At 33.3% G+C, this 17,902-nt stretch overlaps 1 protein-coding gene across 5 annotated transcripts in view; it reads left to right on the top strand.

The window, feature by feature from the left end:
* INPP4B (inositol polyphosphate-4-phosphatase type II B) overlaps positions 1–17,902 on the top strand; it is a 910,680-nt gene that overhangs the window by 784,293 nt on the left and 108,485 nt on the right. For 4 of the 5 annotated variants that reach the window (XM_074275068.1, XM_074275070.1, XM_074275071.1 and 1 more), the window contains 2 exons: positions 941–1,142; positions 16,885–17,057. In XM_074275068.1, the coding sequence (XP_074131169.1) occupies positions 941–1,142; positions 16,885–17,057 (375 nt within the window). Of the gene's footprint in view, positions 1–940; positions 1,143–10,934; positions 11,001–16,884; positions 17,058–17,902 lie in introns of all 5 variants that reach the window. The other variant, XM_074275067.1, reaches the window with a different exon arrangement.

Here is a 17,902-nt window from a genome sequence, read left to right as displayed (position 1 = left end):
TTTGGTTTGGTTTAGTTTTTTTTTTTTTTTTTTTTTTTTTTTTTTAATAGTTCACTGCTATCAGTGTAGCCCCCAGGCTGTCCATTTGTTATTTCTCACATTTTATATCTGAACAGCCCACTTCCTTTTCTAATCATCCTTGATTATAACTTTTGCACCATTACTCTCACACAAGTCATCCTTGGTAATATGCTGCAGCCTACCCACCATTAATCTTCACTGATCTTGGGACATCTCCCATTTCTATTCTTCTGAAATTAGAGTGCCTTGATATACAGCTATATTGTATCTCTAGAATAGTGATACTCACAGCATGAGCCAATAGCATCTTGAGATTGTTGCAAGAACTGCACATTGAAAGATAATAAATTTAAAATAAAAATAATTTTGTTTTTTTCTCTGAATTCTAAGAGTAATGACAAGTATTTATATAGGACTTATGTGTATATTCATATATACATATGATATGTATATAACTAATAATAAGTAAGTATATATATATATATATAAGTAATAACAAGTATTTATGTATATACATATAACAATAACTTATAACAAGTATTTACATAGGACCTGAAAATTAATAAATCACTTCACAAATATTCATACCCTGTAAGGTAGCTGCTATTTCCTTTTCTGTTTTACAGATGAGAAAAAAAATGAGACAACGAGGAGGTTGTGGCCTGCCTGGAGTTACCCAGATATTACGTGTATGAGGCTGAATTGGAATTTTTAGGGCTTCCTGACCCTATGCCCATGGCTCTCACTATGGCAGTATCCGCTTCCCATAGGCAGAGGCTATTTAAATAAGCAATCATTTGCCCATTTCCAGTCTTTATGCCTTGATAGCTCTTCACTAACATTTATTTAGAATGAGTGCATTGAATATTTCTTCAGTTCTTACAGTGATAATGTGTAGTGATGCTGATGCTCTTTTCAGGATAGGGTGTGGGCCAATGTGGGAAAGAGCCTCAACTGCATCATTGCCATGGTGGATCGATTACTTGAAAAAGATGGTGGTACCAGTGGCAGCGGTGGCGGAGGCAGCAGTGAGGGCGTTCCCAATGACGGCAGAGGCAGTACCTCCAAAGAAGGTGAGCAGGAGCCTCCGCTAGCAGATCCCACCACAGCTCATCAACGAGGTAAGAAACTTCCCCTCCTCCCCACCGGCACTCCATTGACTGAGTAAATAAAATGAAAAGGCCATGATAAAATGAGATAGAAAACAAGTCAATAGTGTCTTTGATGAAAGTGCTGATAGCATGCTTTTGCACAGTCCTGACTTTAGATTATGGAAAGCTATTTATCAAATTGCATCTTGCTTGTGTTCTCAGAACTGCTGGCAATGCTCATTTTTTCCCCTGTGGTACATAGAAATAATTCTTGAAAGAATAAAAGTGGGTTCACTTTTTTTCAACATCTGACATTGTTTAATCGACTTTAAACATTTCCTTAAAAAATTACTGGAAAAAGGAACAAGAATTTTCCTTAAACAACAGTATCTTAGGAGAAAATTATGACAAGTCCCTTCAAATGGATCTACAACAGGTGGCAAAGGAAAGGGGTGTGTGTGAAGCATGGTAGAGAATAATACTAAATAAATACTAAATACTTCTATAGATTAATTTATTCTCAGTTACTTATGCAGTAAAAGAACCATCAGCATATATGGTTATTATAAGTAAATGAGAATGATAGCAACACTAGCCAGGAAACATGTTGTTGTTTGAGAACAGTGATGAAGAATAAAACTTTAAAGCTATGTCTCTATGCAATATATAATACAAAGTTTAATGGAGTTTGGTACTTTTATCATTAATCAATGCTAGCAACCAAATTTGATAATGGAGGGACTAAGGAAGGGAAACATATTCCTCTGTCTTGCATCAAAACAAGTCTTAATATTAAATCCATGTCTTGAGCTTTTGAAAGAAAAATTAGGAGGAACAGATGTCTCATCTCATTCTAATATTTATTCATCCTCTTGCTCTGTGGGAAAAATGGGCACTAATAAATTTAGATATTTATGATTTTTCAGTTTATTTCAATTTGTTATTTTCATTGACTGGATTTCTCTTTTTCTTGGTAGTTTTCAGGCACGAATTTTTAAATCATGGAAAAACACTATGTTTCCAGGTTTTTCCTGAAGATGGTTTCACCTTCTCTTTTCAAAACTCACAACTGAATCACAAATTGGTACCAAAATGCTTCCTGCTTTTCACACAGTTTTCCTCTATTTCCCAATGGAAATAGTTTTAGATTCTTATAGCATATAAGAAGGATTAATTTTATTTTCCATTGAATTCAGTGCCATGCATTTCTCTGAATCAAAAAGAAAATGTACCTTAGCAATATGGCAAGGGCCTTGAGGTTGATTTGTAAACCTTTTCCCCCCTCTGCCCAGTTATGAATTTTGAAGAGTTATTCTTTTGACAAGGGATAAGGAAAATAGGATTCGATAACTATTGTAGTTTTCTCTTTACTAAACTTCTAATATAAAGTATAATAGCCAGGAAGTATGAGGAAATTTGATATTTATCCATGGACTACTCTTGTTTCTTAGGTCAGACAGTGAATTGAGTCCAAGAGTATGTCTACAAAACATTATACAAAATAATTGAAAAGTAAAATCCTTTAGTCAGTCATTTGGATTTGGATACAAAGGCGTTTGGCAAAATCTAATCTGATAAAAAAAAAATTAAGCCCTTAATATGTTATGGGCCCTACATAGTATATTGACAATATGAAGAAAAAATAACTCCTTCCCAAAATATTCCCTGCTCTCAAGAAGAAAACATTCTTCTGAGAAAAAATATATGTGTAAGGATTGTGGCAAGGTATAAATAGAAGTATTGTGAAAAGCTTTCTATAGGAAATGAGGGTAAATAAAACCATGTGGAAGATGGAGTGATTTTTTTTCAATTTCCTATTTGAATATTTTGGCATTATTTGGCTTTGACTGTACTCCTATTCTTTGCATAAATGAAGTGACTAACTCCATTTTTATTGATGGTTATATGTGTTTCCAGAGTATTAGCATGTTTAATCAATCTTATCAAGACATTCATGTCTAGATTCAACTAGAAATTTATAATACTTATCTTTTATTCCATTCATCCTTCCTAAGGACTTCTGAGTTGCAAAATTGCTTTTAACCAATAAGACAAAAATAAAATGTTAACCTATTTTGGTTACTAAATATTTTATAAACTAAAGATTGTGTAGCAACTTCAAAGATTAGAGTTTGTATTTGCTCTTTCCTTGTGTGAGTAGATTTGTGAGAATAATTTGGAGAGGACATTGGGCACCAAGAGAAGCATTTTGTGAGGGTCATATCGAATTATTTGCCCTCAGGAAAAAAAAAAGTCCATTTTCATCTGCTCCCTAGTACATTTAAATAAATGACTCTTGCTACTCAGAATCTGGAGTGGAATTTGATTATCCCTATTCTTTTGTATAGAACATCATAGCTTTGCTCTCTTCCTAAGAGTGAAAATACCCTCAATTTCTTCTCTGACTCATGTCATATAAAACAAGCTAGTGGGGAAATTGATTCTGAGATAACTTTGAGTGGTTTCTGTACTCTTCCAGGAAGTTTTTACATTAAAAAGCCTTACACTGTGTGTTTTTTGGAACATGTGGGCCTTTTGATTTGCATATTTCATATATCAAATCCAAGGTATTAACAATACATCTCTTGTTCAATTCACAAATTAATTCTTAAAATAAAATAAATATAACCAAGAGAAATGATCTTTTCCCTACTGTTTACAGCACAACTAATGGAATAATTTTCTTGTTTTTGTCATTCGGATCTTCTAAGCCCTGCCTTTGGCTTTCAATTCATTTCAATTAAAAATACTATTTAACTATTTTCTCAGCACTGTGAATATGCAAGAGCAGGGCATGCTGTGATCCTTACCTTCAAGGAACTTATATTCTATTGAAGAGGATGACACTGACATGTAAAATTATTTAGGAACAATTTAAAACTATCAAATTAAAAAAAAATGTGAGTTGAGCAAAAAGGTAACCTCATAATTTGAAAAGGATTCATCCAAGATGTTGCATTTGAAATGGACTTTTCTAAATGGGTTATATTTCACGGAATAATAGAATATTAGATTTACAAGATACATCAGCCATCATTTAGCCTAACTTGTACCAGAAGAGAAATCTTCTCTATAATGTTGCTGTCAAGTGATCATTTATCTTTTACTTAAAGAACTCCAGTGTAATTCATTATCTTTGCAGGTATTCTCACTACAATTTTGGTCCAATCTATTCAAAATTTTTTTCTCTTACATTATACTAAATATATACTTTCTGGTGTGTGTGTGTGTGTGTGTGTGTGTGTGTGTGTGTGTGTGTGTGTGTTTCTGTGTGTGTTTTCAGGATCTGTGAGTGCATCAGTATGTTGAAAGACTGAGGATAGAGTGGAGTTTATAGTGACAACTTACTTGATACTTGTATTGTCCCAAAAAAAATATACCTGGCTTTATTGAGAAATTGAGAGACAAAATAAGTTCAGTTACTTTTGATTTTAAAAAGTATTTTTAAAATTTAATTAATTAAATTTAATTAAATTTAAATCCCAGGTCAATCTCTATCCCTCTATCCACTTTACCATATTGCCTCTCACCCCTTTACATATAATAAGGCCTTAAGAAATGTTTTTGGTTTAAATTTAATCCAAGAGATAGTTATACAAAAATAGAATTGATTAACTGTACTTGATTACATGATAAACATATTGTTGTTTGTCCTTCATTTTCAAAGAAGATAAATGTCATCACAGGGGACTGCCTTGTACATGCATGAACTGGATTTAAATGAGGCAGAATTGCACAAAGTCACTGGCCTGGAACTCCCTTCCAGAGACATTAAAATCCAATGGGAAGATAAAATGACAACACCTGATGGTCCGCTATGCAATGGAAGGCCATGTTGTCTCTGATATCTGGCTGCCCCACAGAGCCTGCTTCAGCTGCCTTCATGGACGTTGGAAGAAGTTATTCTCATCTACTCTTTCCTCCTGCCAAGTCTTCATATGCTTGGGGAAGACACATATGCTCTAATTCACTCAATTATTTATGACCTGTTGGTCATTCCCAAATGGTTTAACTCATCTGCCAAGACCATTTACTCCCAAGACAGTTTATCAGCATGTGGCCATTGTTTATGCTGGAGCTTCTCGGAGCCACAGGTGACAGTTGAGTGGCAAGTGGACACCAAAGCTGGATGAGCAACCCTAAAAAAAATGCTTGATAAATCCTCCCAGCGGAGGTGATAGTCCTTCTTGAGCAACCATACACCCCACCTAATAAACAGAACAAGTGAAAAAAAGACTCAAAAATGTGAACTTTCCACTCTAGTTCAATAATGACCTAGACATGAGTAGAGATTTTGGCGGTAGCAATGGGTTGATTTGTTTAAATAAGAAAGCTTGAGCTTTGTACATATTGAGATTAAGATGATAATGGAAAATCCAAGAGGAATTTTTTTTTTAAAGTTAGAAATTATCTTTAACTTCCTATTGATCCAGCAAGGAATAGAGTACACCTTCTATTCCTTTGATTGTAGAAAATACATCAGCTTAACAAGCTGTGGTACATGAAGGTAATGGAATATTAATATTTTATAAAATGATGAACAAGCTGATATTAGAAAGGTCTGGACAGATTTACGTGAACTGAGGCCGAACAAAACAAGCAGAACCAATAATACATTTTACATAATAACAGCAAGAATGTGCAATGATCAACTATGAGAAACTTGGTTCTTCTCAGTGGTTCAGTGATCCAAAGCAATCTTAATAGACTTCCGACAGAAAATTCCATCTGCATCCAGAAAAAAGATCTGAGACTGAAAATCAACACATGCCATATTCATTTCTTTTTTCTGTTTTTTGTTTTTTTAATCTTTCATATGATTTTTCCCTTTTGCTTTGATTTTTCTCCCCCAACATGATTCATAAAGCAATTTGTATTTAAAAAATAAACTTATTACAATAAAAATGCATTAGCTCGATTACATGAAACATGAAGCAATAATGCTGTATGTCTCATTAAAAGGGAAGTATGCCTCTAGAAATGCAGGTATTTCCAAGCCTGCACTAGTAGATGTTGAGAGACAATATACTATCACAGCAGCTAGTTGGTGCAGATGGACAGAGTACTGGGCATGGAATAGGAAGACTCATCAAGCTGAGTTCAAATCTGCCCTCAGAAACTTACTGTGTGACCCTGCACAAGTCACTTAACTCTGCCTCAGTTTCCTCATCTGTAAAATGAACTAGGAAAGGAAATGGCAAACAGCTCCAGCATTTTTGCCAAAAGAAAAAAAAAAAACCTTCAAATGTGGGGTCATGAAGAGCTGGACAGCACTGAAAAAATACTGAAAGTACTGTTGTGTTTAAAGGGTGATCACCAAATCAGAATGCCCTGCTTCCATCTAATATTAGCCATGAAAGCAAAGACAAATGTCCCAAGTAATTCTCTGTGAGTAAGGTAGAATATTGCTAATTATCATCACTGGATGTCTTTTAAGACATTTCTACACACAACTAAAATCAAACGTACAGGAAAAAAAAAAGTTTTATGCTGAAATAACTAGATTTAAAGTCATGAAGTACTGGACTGAAATCTTACCTCAATTGCATGCTGTGTGGTCCTGGTATTAATCGAACCCTTCTAGACATCAAAATGAATATGATAAGAACATGTCTCAAGTAGTGACCATGAAATAACATATGTAAAGTACTTTGCAAACTTTCATGTATTTTAACAAAAATGAGTAATGCTAATCATAAATATCACAATCATCTGTTCCCAAAGGAGTTCAATTTCTACAATTTTGTATCTTTTTTACAAATATATTCTTGATTTATCAGAAAGCTAAAGTCCTTTCTTCTTTAGGAGGAGGCAGGAGACCTTAATTCTAATCCCTACTCAGCTACCGATTGGCTGATAATCTTGAACTAGTTATTTTATTCCCTAAGCTTCAACTTTTTAGGCAAATTCGGATATTATATTTAAGCAATTTGATACATTCTTAAATGTGCTTTTTATTTTATCTTGGGGAATAGTTCCCTCCCCCTTTCAATAAACTTTCCAGTTTAATATTTAAATCACTTGGAAAATAGGCTTTAAAAACAGAACTTTGATTTATACTTAATTTTTTTAACCATTTTTTTTTTTTTTTTTTTTAAAGTGGGACAGGATGTTATTGTATTCTGAAAGTTCTTTAGTTCCGGCATCAGTCACTAAATAGTATAAAGCTTGGAAGATGAATATCTCAAATGTGCCTTAAAAAAAGACAATTCAGCTTTTATAACACAGTAGTCATCCAATGTTACCATATGAACATTCCTCATTACCATCTCCCATTAGGAGTTACTCTGGACAGATATTTAAATGATTGCCTGCAAGAACCAAGGAATCTAGGTATATCCCAGAGTTCCTCACTGTAGTTAATTTGATGTGACTTCCTTTGCTAGGAAACATTCTTTCAGTACAGAAATTAGCTTTTACAAAAACCAAAAACAAACAAACAAAAAAACCCACAACTCTATGTCCTGCACTCTAGCATTTTTTTTCTTGTCCCAGGCCTTTGATTTTATTGATGTGGGGAATTTCTTGGTTCTTTTCCAAAAGCATATTTGAAATTATACTGTAACTTAGTTTTAGCTAGAGGCTTATTAGGCAAAAGCTGAAGTTTTCCATATCTTACAGTTATTCTGTACAAGAGATAATATTTATACCCAAATCTTTGTAACTCTGCTAGCCCTCTGTCTGTCATTTCTGACAGCAACTATAGTAGCAGACAATGTTGAAGATGCTTGATTTTGCAAGACTGAGGGACAATTTTGAAAGTTACAGGCTTTGCAAGTGGATTCATTAATTTTGTCTTAGACAGGGACGGAAAGTATTATACCACTCTTTTCTCAAATTGGCAAAATTTAAACAATCCAAATTCATTGGGCATGAGAAAAGATTGCTTTGCTCTTCTCACTGAATTTTTTTTGGCATGATTTGGGCATGGTGCCCATTTTAGATGCATCCTCTAGGTGCCAGAAATTCTGTACTTGACTTAGGGAAAAAAATCAGAACATGCCCCCAGTCTAATTAATTGCTTGAAAGCTGCATGTTTACTTCCCTGATTGTGTTTTCTTTTCAGCTTTTAAATGTTCTATTCTCAGTTTTATTAACTGAATATATAATGAAAGACCTTCTTCTAAATGTCTAACATATGCCCTCGTTCAATTTAAGTAGGCATTTGTTATATGAAAGATTCAGGTGATACAGAGAATTAAAACTATCAAGGAAATCAGATTCTAGTGGGGGTAGGAGAGTGGATTGATATATACTCAGATAAGGAAATAGGAAATGGACACACTAAATGTCGGTATTGGGGGAGGGCGTAGAGGAAGAGAATTTTAACATCTGTAAGTATCACAGTTAAAATCCTAAAGGATGTATCCCTTAAGTTGAACATTGCCGGTAAACTAAGGATTCCAAAGTATGTTATTTTGTAGGGGGGAGAGATAATGTAGCAGAGAAATCAACTTCCATTTTGTACTATGGTAGGACATACCAAAATAAGATTTTTATTGTTCATCAACAAAGAGTTGATGATTAAATGTTGGTTGAGTCACGGCAGCTCCTGAGGTTATCTTCCATGGCATAGAACAGTTACTACCTGCGTTTGGTGGAGGGTGTATCATACCAGTGATAGGATCCATCCTTGAAGGAAATATAGAGCGATCCCAATGTTTTAGTGATATTTTAATCTATTAAGGTTTTATGGAATTACCCCAAAAAGATTCTCCCCCTTTTCAGTTCTTGTGTTTATTATGCTCTGCTTTGGCAGACACAGCATATATGTGGAGTATTAAAGAACCAGAGATAAAAATGAAGGAAAAATGAGTTTAGGAGAACTTAAGAGTAAAGAGAGAAGTAGAAAGATGAGAAGTTATGTGATCAGAGAGGGAAATTCCTGAGTGTGAGATTTTGAAATTGGGGCAGTTCCATAAGATATTTATTTAAGGCATATCTCTGATCTTGCTACTTCTGGGCTAAAATACATACATACATACACACACACACACACACACACACACACACACACACACACACACATATATATGTATGTAAATGTGTGTTTATTTATCTATTGATACATACATACACACCCCAGTGGTGCTTCCCTGTCACATCCTAAATAAAGTAATAATTTTTCAATGTGACTTTTAATAATCTGTATCATCCACTCAACTGGATCTATATCCCATTAGCGTACACATATATTCTCTTCAAACACATTCTATGTTGCCATGCGATTCTCTTTTTCTTATAAATGTGAATATATTAATGAAATTTACTGATATCCCCCCATTTGTAATATTTCAACACCTTTGTTGTTTCCCCTGTACTTAAAATGACCTAAAATGTCTGTCAATCTTTTTTTTTATTAAAGCTTTTTAATTTTCAAAACATATGTATGGATGACTTTTCAACATTGATCCTTGCAAAATCTTGTATTCTATTTTTCCTCACTTGCTCCTCTACCCCCTTCCCTAGATGGCAAGTAATCCAATGTATGTTAAACATGGCAAACATATGTGTTAACTCCAATATATGCATATATATTTACGAAGTCATCTTGCTGCACAGGAAATATCAAATCAAAAAGAAAAAAAATGAGAAAGAAAATAGAAAGAAAACAACAAAAAGAGTGAGAATGCTGCGCTGTGAACCACACTCAGTTCCCACAGTCTCTCTCTGGGTGCAGATGGCTCTCTTCATCACAAGATCATTAGAACTGGCCTGGATCATCTCATTGTTGAAAAGAGCCACATCCTTCAGAATTGATCATTGTATAATCTTCTTGTTGCCTGTACAATATAAATACCCCTTTAAGCAATATTATATCTTCAATCTCCATCTCAAAAGACTGTTTCTCCATGATGCACTGCTAATTGCACCTTTGTTGTGGAACACATTTTCCTGTTGGGATTTTACTGAATTTTGCTAAAATCTGCATATCTTATAAAGTGAATACAATTCCTTGAGAGCGGGATTGATTTTATTGTTTTTAAATTTCTAGGACCTGGACTAGTATTCAAGAAATAATAATCACTTACTAAATGTGTTTAACATAGGGATGGGTAAATATTTCCTGCTGCTCTTCCCCCTGTATAATACTCTTCTCATTTCTAGGCTTTTGTACTGGCTATAGCCTCCATAACTAAAAGGCACTTCATTCTCCTTTCTGGTTCTTAGAATCTCAAAATTGTTTTTTTTTTTCCCAAAGCAAGCTCTTATCTCAGTGCTTTTCTTCTACTGAATGCTAGTGCCTCCCACTTGATTACCTTGCATTTATTCATTTAATTGCCATATTCATTTATTTTTATTGTATGTTCATATGTGGTACATATTGTCTCCTTTGAAGGTAAGGACTTATTCATCTCTGTATCCCTTTTATCTAGCACAGTCCCTGACACACAGAAAGCATTTAGCAAATATTTGTTGATTATTGAGTTAAATTTAATTCATATCTCTCTTTTGAAAATATATTCTGCCTTTTGTCCTAGTAGTATGAACATTTTTTCCACTAATAGATTTTAAGCTCCAGAAAGTCACAGCTGTGCCTGTCCTGTTTTTAAACAAAGAGCACAGTTATGTGGCCCAGGATATAGAACACCCGATCTCCAATAAGACAACATGAGTTCAACCCCGCTCCAGACACTTTATAACTGAGCAGGTTATTCATTTAACCTCTGCTGCCCCAGTTTCTTCATCTGTAAAATGGGCATAATAACAGCTCCCAAGATTGTTATTAAGGATAAAACGAGATATTTGTGAAGAACTTTGATTATCTTAATGAACTATATCAATGCCAGTTTTTATTAAATGCTAGCTCTCTTTTCACAGACGCTTTTCTCTCCACCCTCATCAAAAAAGACTGGTGCATCATGTTTAAGAGAAATTCAGTTTTTGGTAAGACCATGCCAATGTCATCAGTTTATTTTTTTCATTTATTCTGAAATTAGAGAAGAGAGCATTAATTTTGGAATTTTAAGTTTTGATTTCTCATCTTATAAATAAATGCATAAATAGACATATAGTCTTCTGCTAATTTTGTTTTCCATCTTTAAGTAATAATCAATCTGTAGTGGAAAGAGTACTGGACTTTTAGTCAAAAGACTGGAGTTTGAATTTCAGAACTTCTGTCTCCTAGCTGTGACTTTGGGCAAATCCATTTTTTTCTTTGTATCCCAGTTGCCTCATCTGTAACATGAAAGGACTGACCTCATGTAGCTATCAACCTGTGATCCTAAGATCACTAATACTCACCTGAGCATTGGTGAGGTTAATAATTTTTCCCACCTAATAGTATTTTATTTTTTCCCAATTACATATACAAATAGTTTCCCACATTCACTTTTCTCCCTCCCTTTTTCTTTCCCTCTCCCATCCCTGAGAAGGCAAATAATCTGATGTAGATTACACATGTATAATCACATTAAACATATTTTCACATTAGTCATATTGTGAAAGAATAATTTTTTTAAAGGGGAAAATCACGAGAAAGAAAAAAGAACAAAAAAGTGAAAAGAGTATGCTTCATTTGCATTCAGACTCCCTAGTTCTTTATCTGGGTATGAATAACATTTTCCATCAACAATCTTTAGAAATTGTCTTAGATCACTGTATTGCTGAGAACTAAGTCTACTGTAGTTGATCATTGCACCAAATTGCTGTTATATGTACATTTCTCTCCTGACTGTACTCACTTCACTTTGCATCAGTTGATGTAAGTATTTCTCTACTTTTCTGATGTTCAAGGCTAATGATTAAAAAAAAACAAATTATTTTGAGCATCTTGGAAGAAAAGTAATTAGTAAAGAAATTGTCTAGTTCTTCTAAAGTCTATACGTCTTTATTTTCTTCTTGGGGAAATATGAGCCACAGAACCAAGAGAGTTTTATGTCCTGTAAGGAAATACTTTGCTGTAAAAGAGGTGAGTGGGTACCAAGCTACCCATCTCTGAATCCTTTAGAGGTCTTCACTTGAATATATTACAGAAACAAGTAAATGTGTAGAAAAACAATGTCTCTGCTTGGATAGCTTCCAGCATATATCACTAAAGCTCAGGAAATGCTCAACTAAGCTAGACACATTTTATGTTTTCCTGTGAAAAGCCTCTGTATATTGGTCTCAGGGTTAAGGAGTTTGAGAAAGTTTTTATGTAGACAATAAAACATCCTTTTCATATTTTTCTCTGTCACTGCAAAACAGTTTGGGTAGAGTATGTATTCCATCAGCCTCCTGGATTAGCTGATTAATATGTTATTTCTGTAGGTGTTACATCGCAGGCTTTGGGTACTCTGGGCTCATTGGGTACTATTATTTTCTAATTACAAACTGGAGAGAATGAACTGTAATCATGAAAAACAAGTGTGTGAAGATCATGATTTTTAAGAGACTAGATAATGCTGACAGAAAAGTATTCATCATTTAGCCAGAAGGTAGATTTTTCTGGATCGACCTAACAGGGCAACACACAGCGTCAAGTTTGAAGTAAAGCAAAAGGGAAGAAGATGTGATACGAGCCTCAAACTTTCAAGAGTCCTGGTTATTTTCTCAAATGTCTTTAAAGAGACATCTCCAAACATTTGTTGTTCTTGTGTGAGTTCCAGATTGTGATAATATATAGTGTAAAATGTTAAACTGAGGAGAGATGATTGATGGTCTTTAAAAAAATTTTTAATTTATTATAATATATAAAATTTAATTTATTATAATATATAAAATAAATGATAATAATTTTTAAAAAGTTTAAAAAATTTAAAAAAATTTAATTTATTATAATATATAAAATAAATGATAATAATTTAAAAAAAATTTTAAAAACTAAGATAAGTTGAAGATTGTTTGCATTTTATCCTGTAGGTGATAGTGAGTTATTTAAAGATTTTGAGCAGGGGGACAATATGATGAGGTCCATAAAAAGGTGAGAGAGACATTGTGAAGGTATGAGATATCCCCAGACTGGATGAGGAAAGAATAGAGGGAGAGAAAATTAAGAAAAAAAATAAACTTTTCACAAGTAATTCAGCAAAACTCTTTAACAGACAATCAAATCAAATTTACTTCCCTCCTCTTGATAAAGGACTGGAGTCTACTGGAGAAGAACAGTACATATATTTTCAGAAGAAGTCACTTAAATGACTTATTTTTTGTTGATGTTATTAGGAAGGATCCAATGGCAGTGGTATATGGAAAATAATTTGGGCCAAAAAAAAAAAACAAACTAAAAAAATTTTTAATTAATTTATTCTCTCTTATCAAGTTTTTCTGGAGCACTTTTTGAGGATTTTCTCTTTCTATACATAGTTATGCAAATGTTGTATGCCTAATAACAACAACTGCTACCATTAGTATATCACTTTATGGTTTGGAACATATTTTGTGTTTATTAGCACTTTGAAGGACAAAATTAATGATATTTTAAAAATCTTTTATGAACCAGAACTTAGTACTGCTATTAGTAACTGTCAAATGAATATTAAGTATTCTGTCTAGTAAACAGACTTGTAATTCTTTCATTGCTCATCATCAATATTTTGTTTTTTCTGTCACTTTAAAGATATGAAAGTTTTGTAATAAAAGGTGATATGTTATAGCAGATCAAGATAAAATTTTGCTGGTGATCAAAGATTTAATTAAATTAAGTTAATTAAATTTAACCAGAGTCAGATGCACTTCTCCTGTAGTCTCCACTCCTATTCTAAAATGAAGGTTGCTCCTAAATGACACTTTGTCTTATATACTTTTGTATCCCCATTCGTGTCCCACCCAATCTACTATAGCCCATTCATTTCACATGGGGAAAATGTATTTTGAATGAGTAAATAAATGAATTCTTAGCAGAGGATTTAATATTAGTATGTTATTGATTTGACTGCTACCCTAAAGATGTTTCTGGCTTAAAATTAGAAACTATATTAAGTAAATTTTTTAAAAGAAGGAACTTCCCAGAACTGTACATCTAATACATATCATTGAAATGGTAACAAAATGAGGGTCCACTTAAGCTGCAGCTTTACAGTTCTTTACCAGAAAGTAGAAATTCTATTCATGTTGTAGGAAGATTATCCTAGTATGTAGCCCATTGCTGGACACAAAGCACTTAATACATAAACTGAATTGAAACGAATGAGTGACAGTGCACAGTACTCCCATTTTAACCTGATAAACCAGTGCCATCTACTGTACAGTCTTTATCTTTTATTCAATAAATAAGTGTGCTATGAAGAAGTTAGTCATGAGAGTTCTCACAACCTATTTCACTCATCAAAGTTGTTTTACATTCTCTGTCACTTAGGAATCTTTATTACATACATCAATTAGTAGATATATCCAAGTTCTTCAGAGAACATATGTTAACAGGGAACTTCTAAAGGAGTTCTTTTTTGGGTTTGAGAAGCTGAGTATAAACCTGTGAAATCTAGAGAAAAGGGGAAAGAAAGAGGAAGAAAGAAAAAAGGGAAAGGGAGAGCATAAGAGTGCATGTTGATGATTCTCATGGCCTATAAATAAGAATATTTATACTTTTTAATTTTCATTTTATTTATTTATTTATACAATATTATTAGTATTGATTAAAATAAGATTAACCCAAGATAAGCTTTAACAATTATCAAGGAAGCAAAGATTACAAATGACCTCCCACTTTATAAAACAGCCACCATCTATATTTTACTCAGCCAACAAACATTGATTAAGTCAGGGACATGCTTTCAAAAAGTTCAGCTTCTGATGGAAGGGACAAAATGCAGATAGCAATCTATATACAAGATATATACTGTCAGACTCTTGCAAAGCTGAAAGTTCTTTATTGCTGGCTGCTTCACTGAACTTTTAATTGGTTATCTCATTGTGACTTGTTGGTGCATCTAAGTTCATCTTTAAAGCTATGCTAGAAAAATAAATTCCAACTTCCTTCTTACCAACCTATGAAAGACTTTGAGAATGGGACTAAAAGGGGACTGTATAGGCAGTTATTAGTTAGTTGTCTGGTTAATCTTGGTTAATAAACTCCAAGAGATCTGGTCACCCAGATTTTGTCCACAGCAGTTAATTATTAATAAAATTCATTAAGTTAATAGTTAACAAAATTAGTTGTCCAGATTGTGATATAAAATTAGGTAGACACTTTGAGATTATAAACATGGGGCAGGATGTCTAATGGACAATGAACTGCATCCCAAATTAAGTAGCAGGCCGTGAGGACCTTACAAAACTCTTTTAATCATCTCAAACTTTTCTCATAGAAACAAAAGCCCATGTAGGATTAATATTTAAGCATTAAATACAACAAAAATAATTTAATAATTAAAATAATGTATAATAAAAATAAATTAGCTAACTAACTAATGATGCTGACAAAAAGTCATAAAAACTATTATCTCTAAAAATTTAAAAATGAGCATCCTACTGAAGGCAATGGAAAAAGATGCATAATGGATATGAGCAAGTTGTAATATATTGTAAATAACTCAAGAAAAGTTTGAATAAAGTATATCATCAGAGAAATATATGACTGAAAAAGATAGACTAGCACATGACAAAAGCAAAGGTTAGCAGATGCTGGTCTCCTTACTATGTTCTCTCCCACACCCTACCTTCCTAGGGTATCAAGGGGAAACTTTGTGGTAAATTTGTATAGGGATATGAAGAAGAATCTCACTAGATAGAGAGGCAGCCGTGGGTAAGGGTCTCCATCTCCATTTAGGAATAACCAAATCAGTGAAATCACAGATTAGCCGGAATCCTTGAGCATCATGAAGACAATATATTAAAGCATCCAGGGGTATGAACTGCACAGGCAAAGATTGTGCCCCCTCTGGTGTAATCATGAATTTTTAAAGAGTTATCTGACTTGCTTCCCTTATGATATGTGAATTTTTCTTTCTCTTCTCTGCCATTGTTGTTTTTCTTCAGTGAGTTTGTATGTGTTGTGGGAATAACCACCGTAATTCTGAATTCTTCAGTAAACTCTCTAATGCTCCTAAAAGTCCCTAAAATCTTTTATTTATATAGTCATACAGCTAGGGATTTAATAGAAGTACATTTTGAACTAATTTGCAGCCTTTAATGAGATGTAAATCCCTTCAACCATTTTGGTTATCCTTCTCTGGGCCCTTGTAGTCCACTTAATTTGAGTTAATGAAACTGGACAAGATGAGATCGTGACTATGATACCTGAGTATTGTTTTCCTTAGCTTTTTCTGGCCCTTAACTGGGGAGAGACCACTGGATGAAGGCCTGCCTCCTGTTAACCACCATGACGCCCACGCCTTTGTCTCCTGATCATATATCTTAGGGCCTGCATGCATGCATAAATCATTTTCTAGCATGCATTCATCCATATTAAATTTAATTTGTCATCCTACTGTTTAATCTCTGAGTACATTAAGTGGAATGTCACATAGTCCTCCAGAATTTGTAATAACTGACACCAGACAGAATTCTCTTTTCTAAATAAAATCTGCAATTGAGGAAAGGAGTTAACAGTTACATAATTCATTATATTTCTAATTATGAAGGAGGTTAAAAATCCCAGTGTCCACATCATAAACAGAACCTTCTTTTCACTATTTATTGGATTTCGCTCCTTTAATTTTGCCAGAAACTTGATAACTTCTCTGCTCTTCCACATCATGAAGCATATAAAATCTTTATTTGACTCCTAGCCTTAACCTTAGTGGGACAGGTAAATATCCCCATCTCTCTGGGTAACTTGGGCCCCAGGATCATTCTTCCAGTTGTCATATGTGCCATTGCCTTATGCTGTTTTCTTATTTTTTTTTTCTAGGGGACTGGTATGAGCAACTGTACCCTCTGATCCTCACCCTGAAGGACTGCATGGGGGACGTGGTGCACAGAGCAAAGCAATCTCTGACTTTTGTGCTGCTGCAGGAACTTGCGTGCAGTTTGCCACAGTGCCTGATGCTGACACTCAGGAGGGACGTTGTCTTTAGCCAAGCGGTAAGTGCCATTTTGCCTTCTTGTTGGTTTTATTGTTGCCTTGTTGATTATATCGATAATTATTATGAACTGGACAATGGTCACTCATTCATTTTTAAAGTAATTTATCTTTAGCATTCAATTTCTTATTCCTTTTCCTTTTATACCTATAAATATCTATATTTGTATATTTGTTCTTCCATTCCATACACACACACACACACACACACACACACACACACACACACACACATATATATATATATTTCCATTTTACAGAGCTTTCCCAATACTACAGCTCCAGAACAACCTAAAAAAATATGTATCAAATCAAGTTCTGATCAGGAAAGCAATTAAAAGTCAGAGTGAAATATTTTTCTAGCTCAAGGCAGCTTAGGAAGGCAGGAAAAAAATATACATATATATGCATATATATAATATATATATATGCGTGTGTGTATACATATATATGTATTTGTATATATATATACATATATATATGTATATATACATATATATATATATATATATATATATATATATATATATATATATATATATATATATATATATATATATATATATATATATATATATATATATATATATATATATATATATATATATATATATATTCTACTTGTCAAGTTAATGGACTCCTAAAATCTAATAACACTCTATGTATGTATGCATATATATATATATATATACATATATATATATATATATATATATATATATATATATGTATTGCCCACAAACATATAAAGATATATATATATATATATATATATATATATATATATATATATATTTAAAATTCAAAATCTAATTAAAACGTATTATTTTGGCAGAATTAAGGTGGC

This window comes from Sminthopsis crassicaudata, chromosome 6, assembly GCF_048593235.1.
Source record: "Sminthopsis crassicaudata isolate SCR6 chromosome 6, ASM4859323v1, whole genome shotgun sequence".
In the NCBI taxonomy this organism is placed as follows: Eukaryota; Metazoa; Chordata; class Mammalia; order Dasyuromorphia; family Dasyuridae; genus Sminthopsis; species Sminthopsis crassicaudata.
Note: the sequence above shows the minus strand (reverse complement) of the source record. Positions and strands in the feature narration are given on the sequence as shown.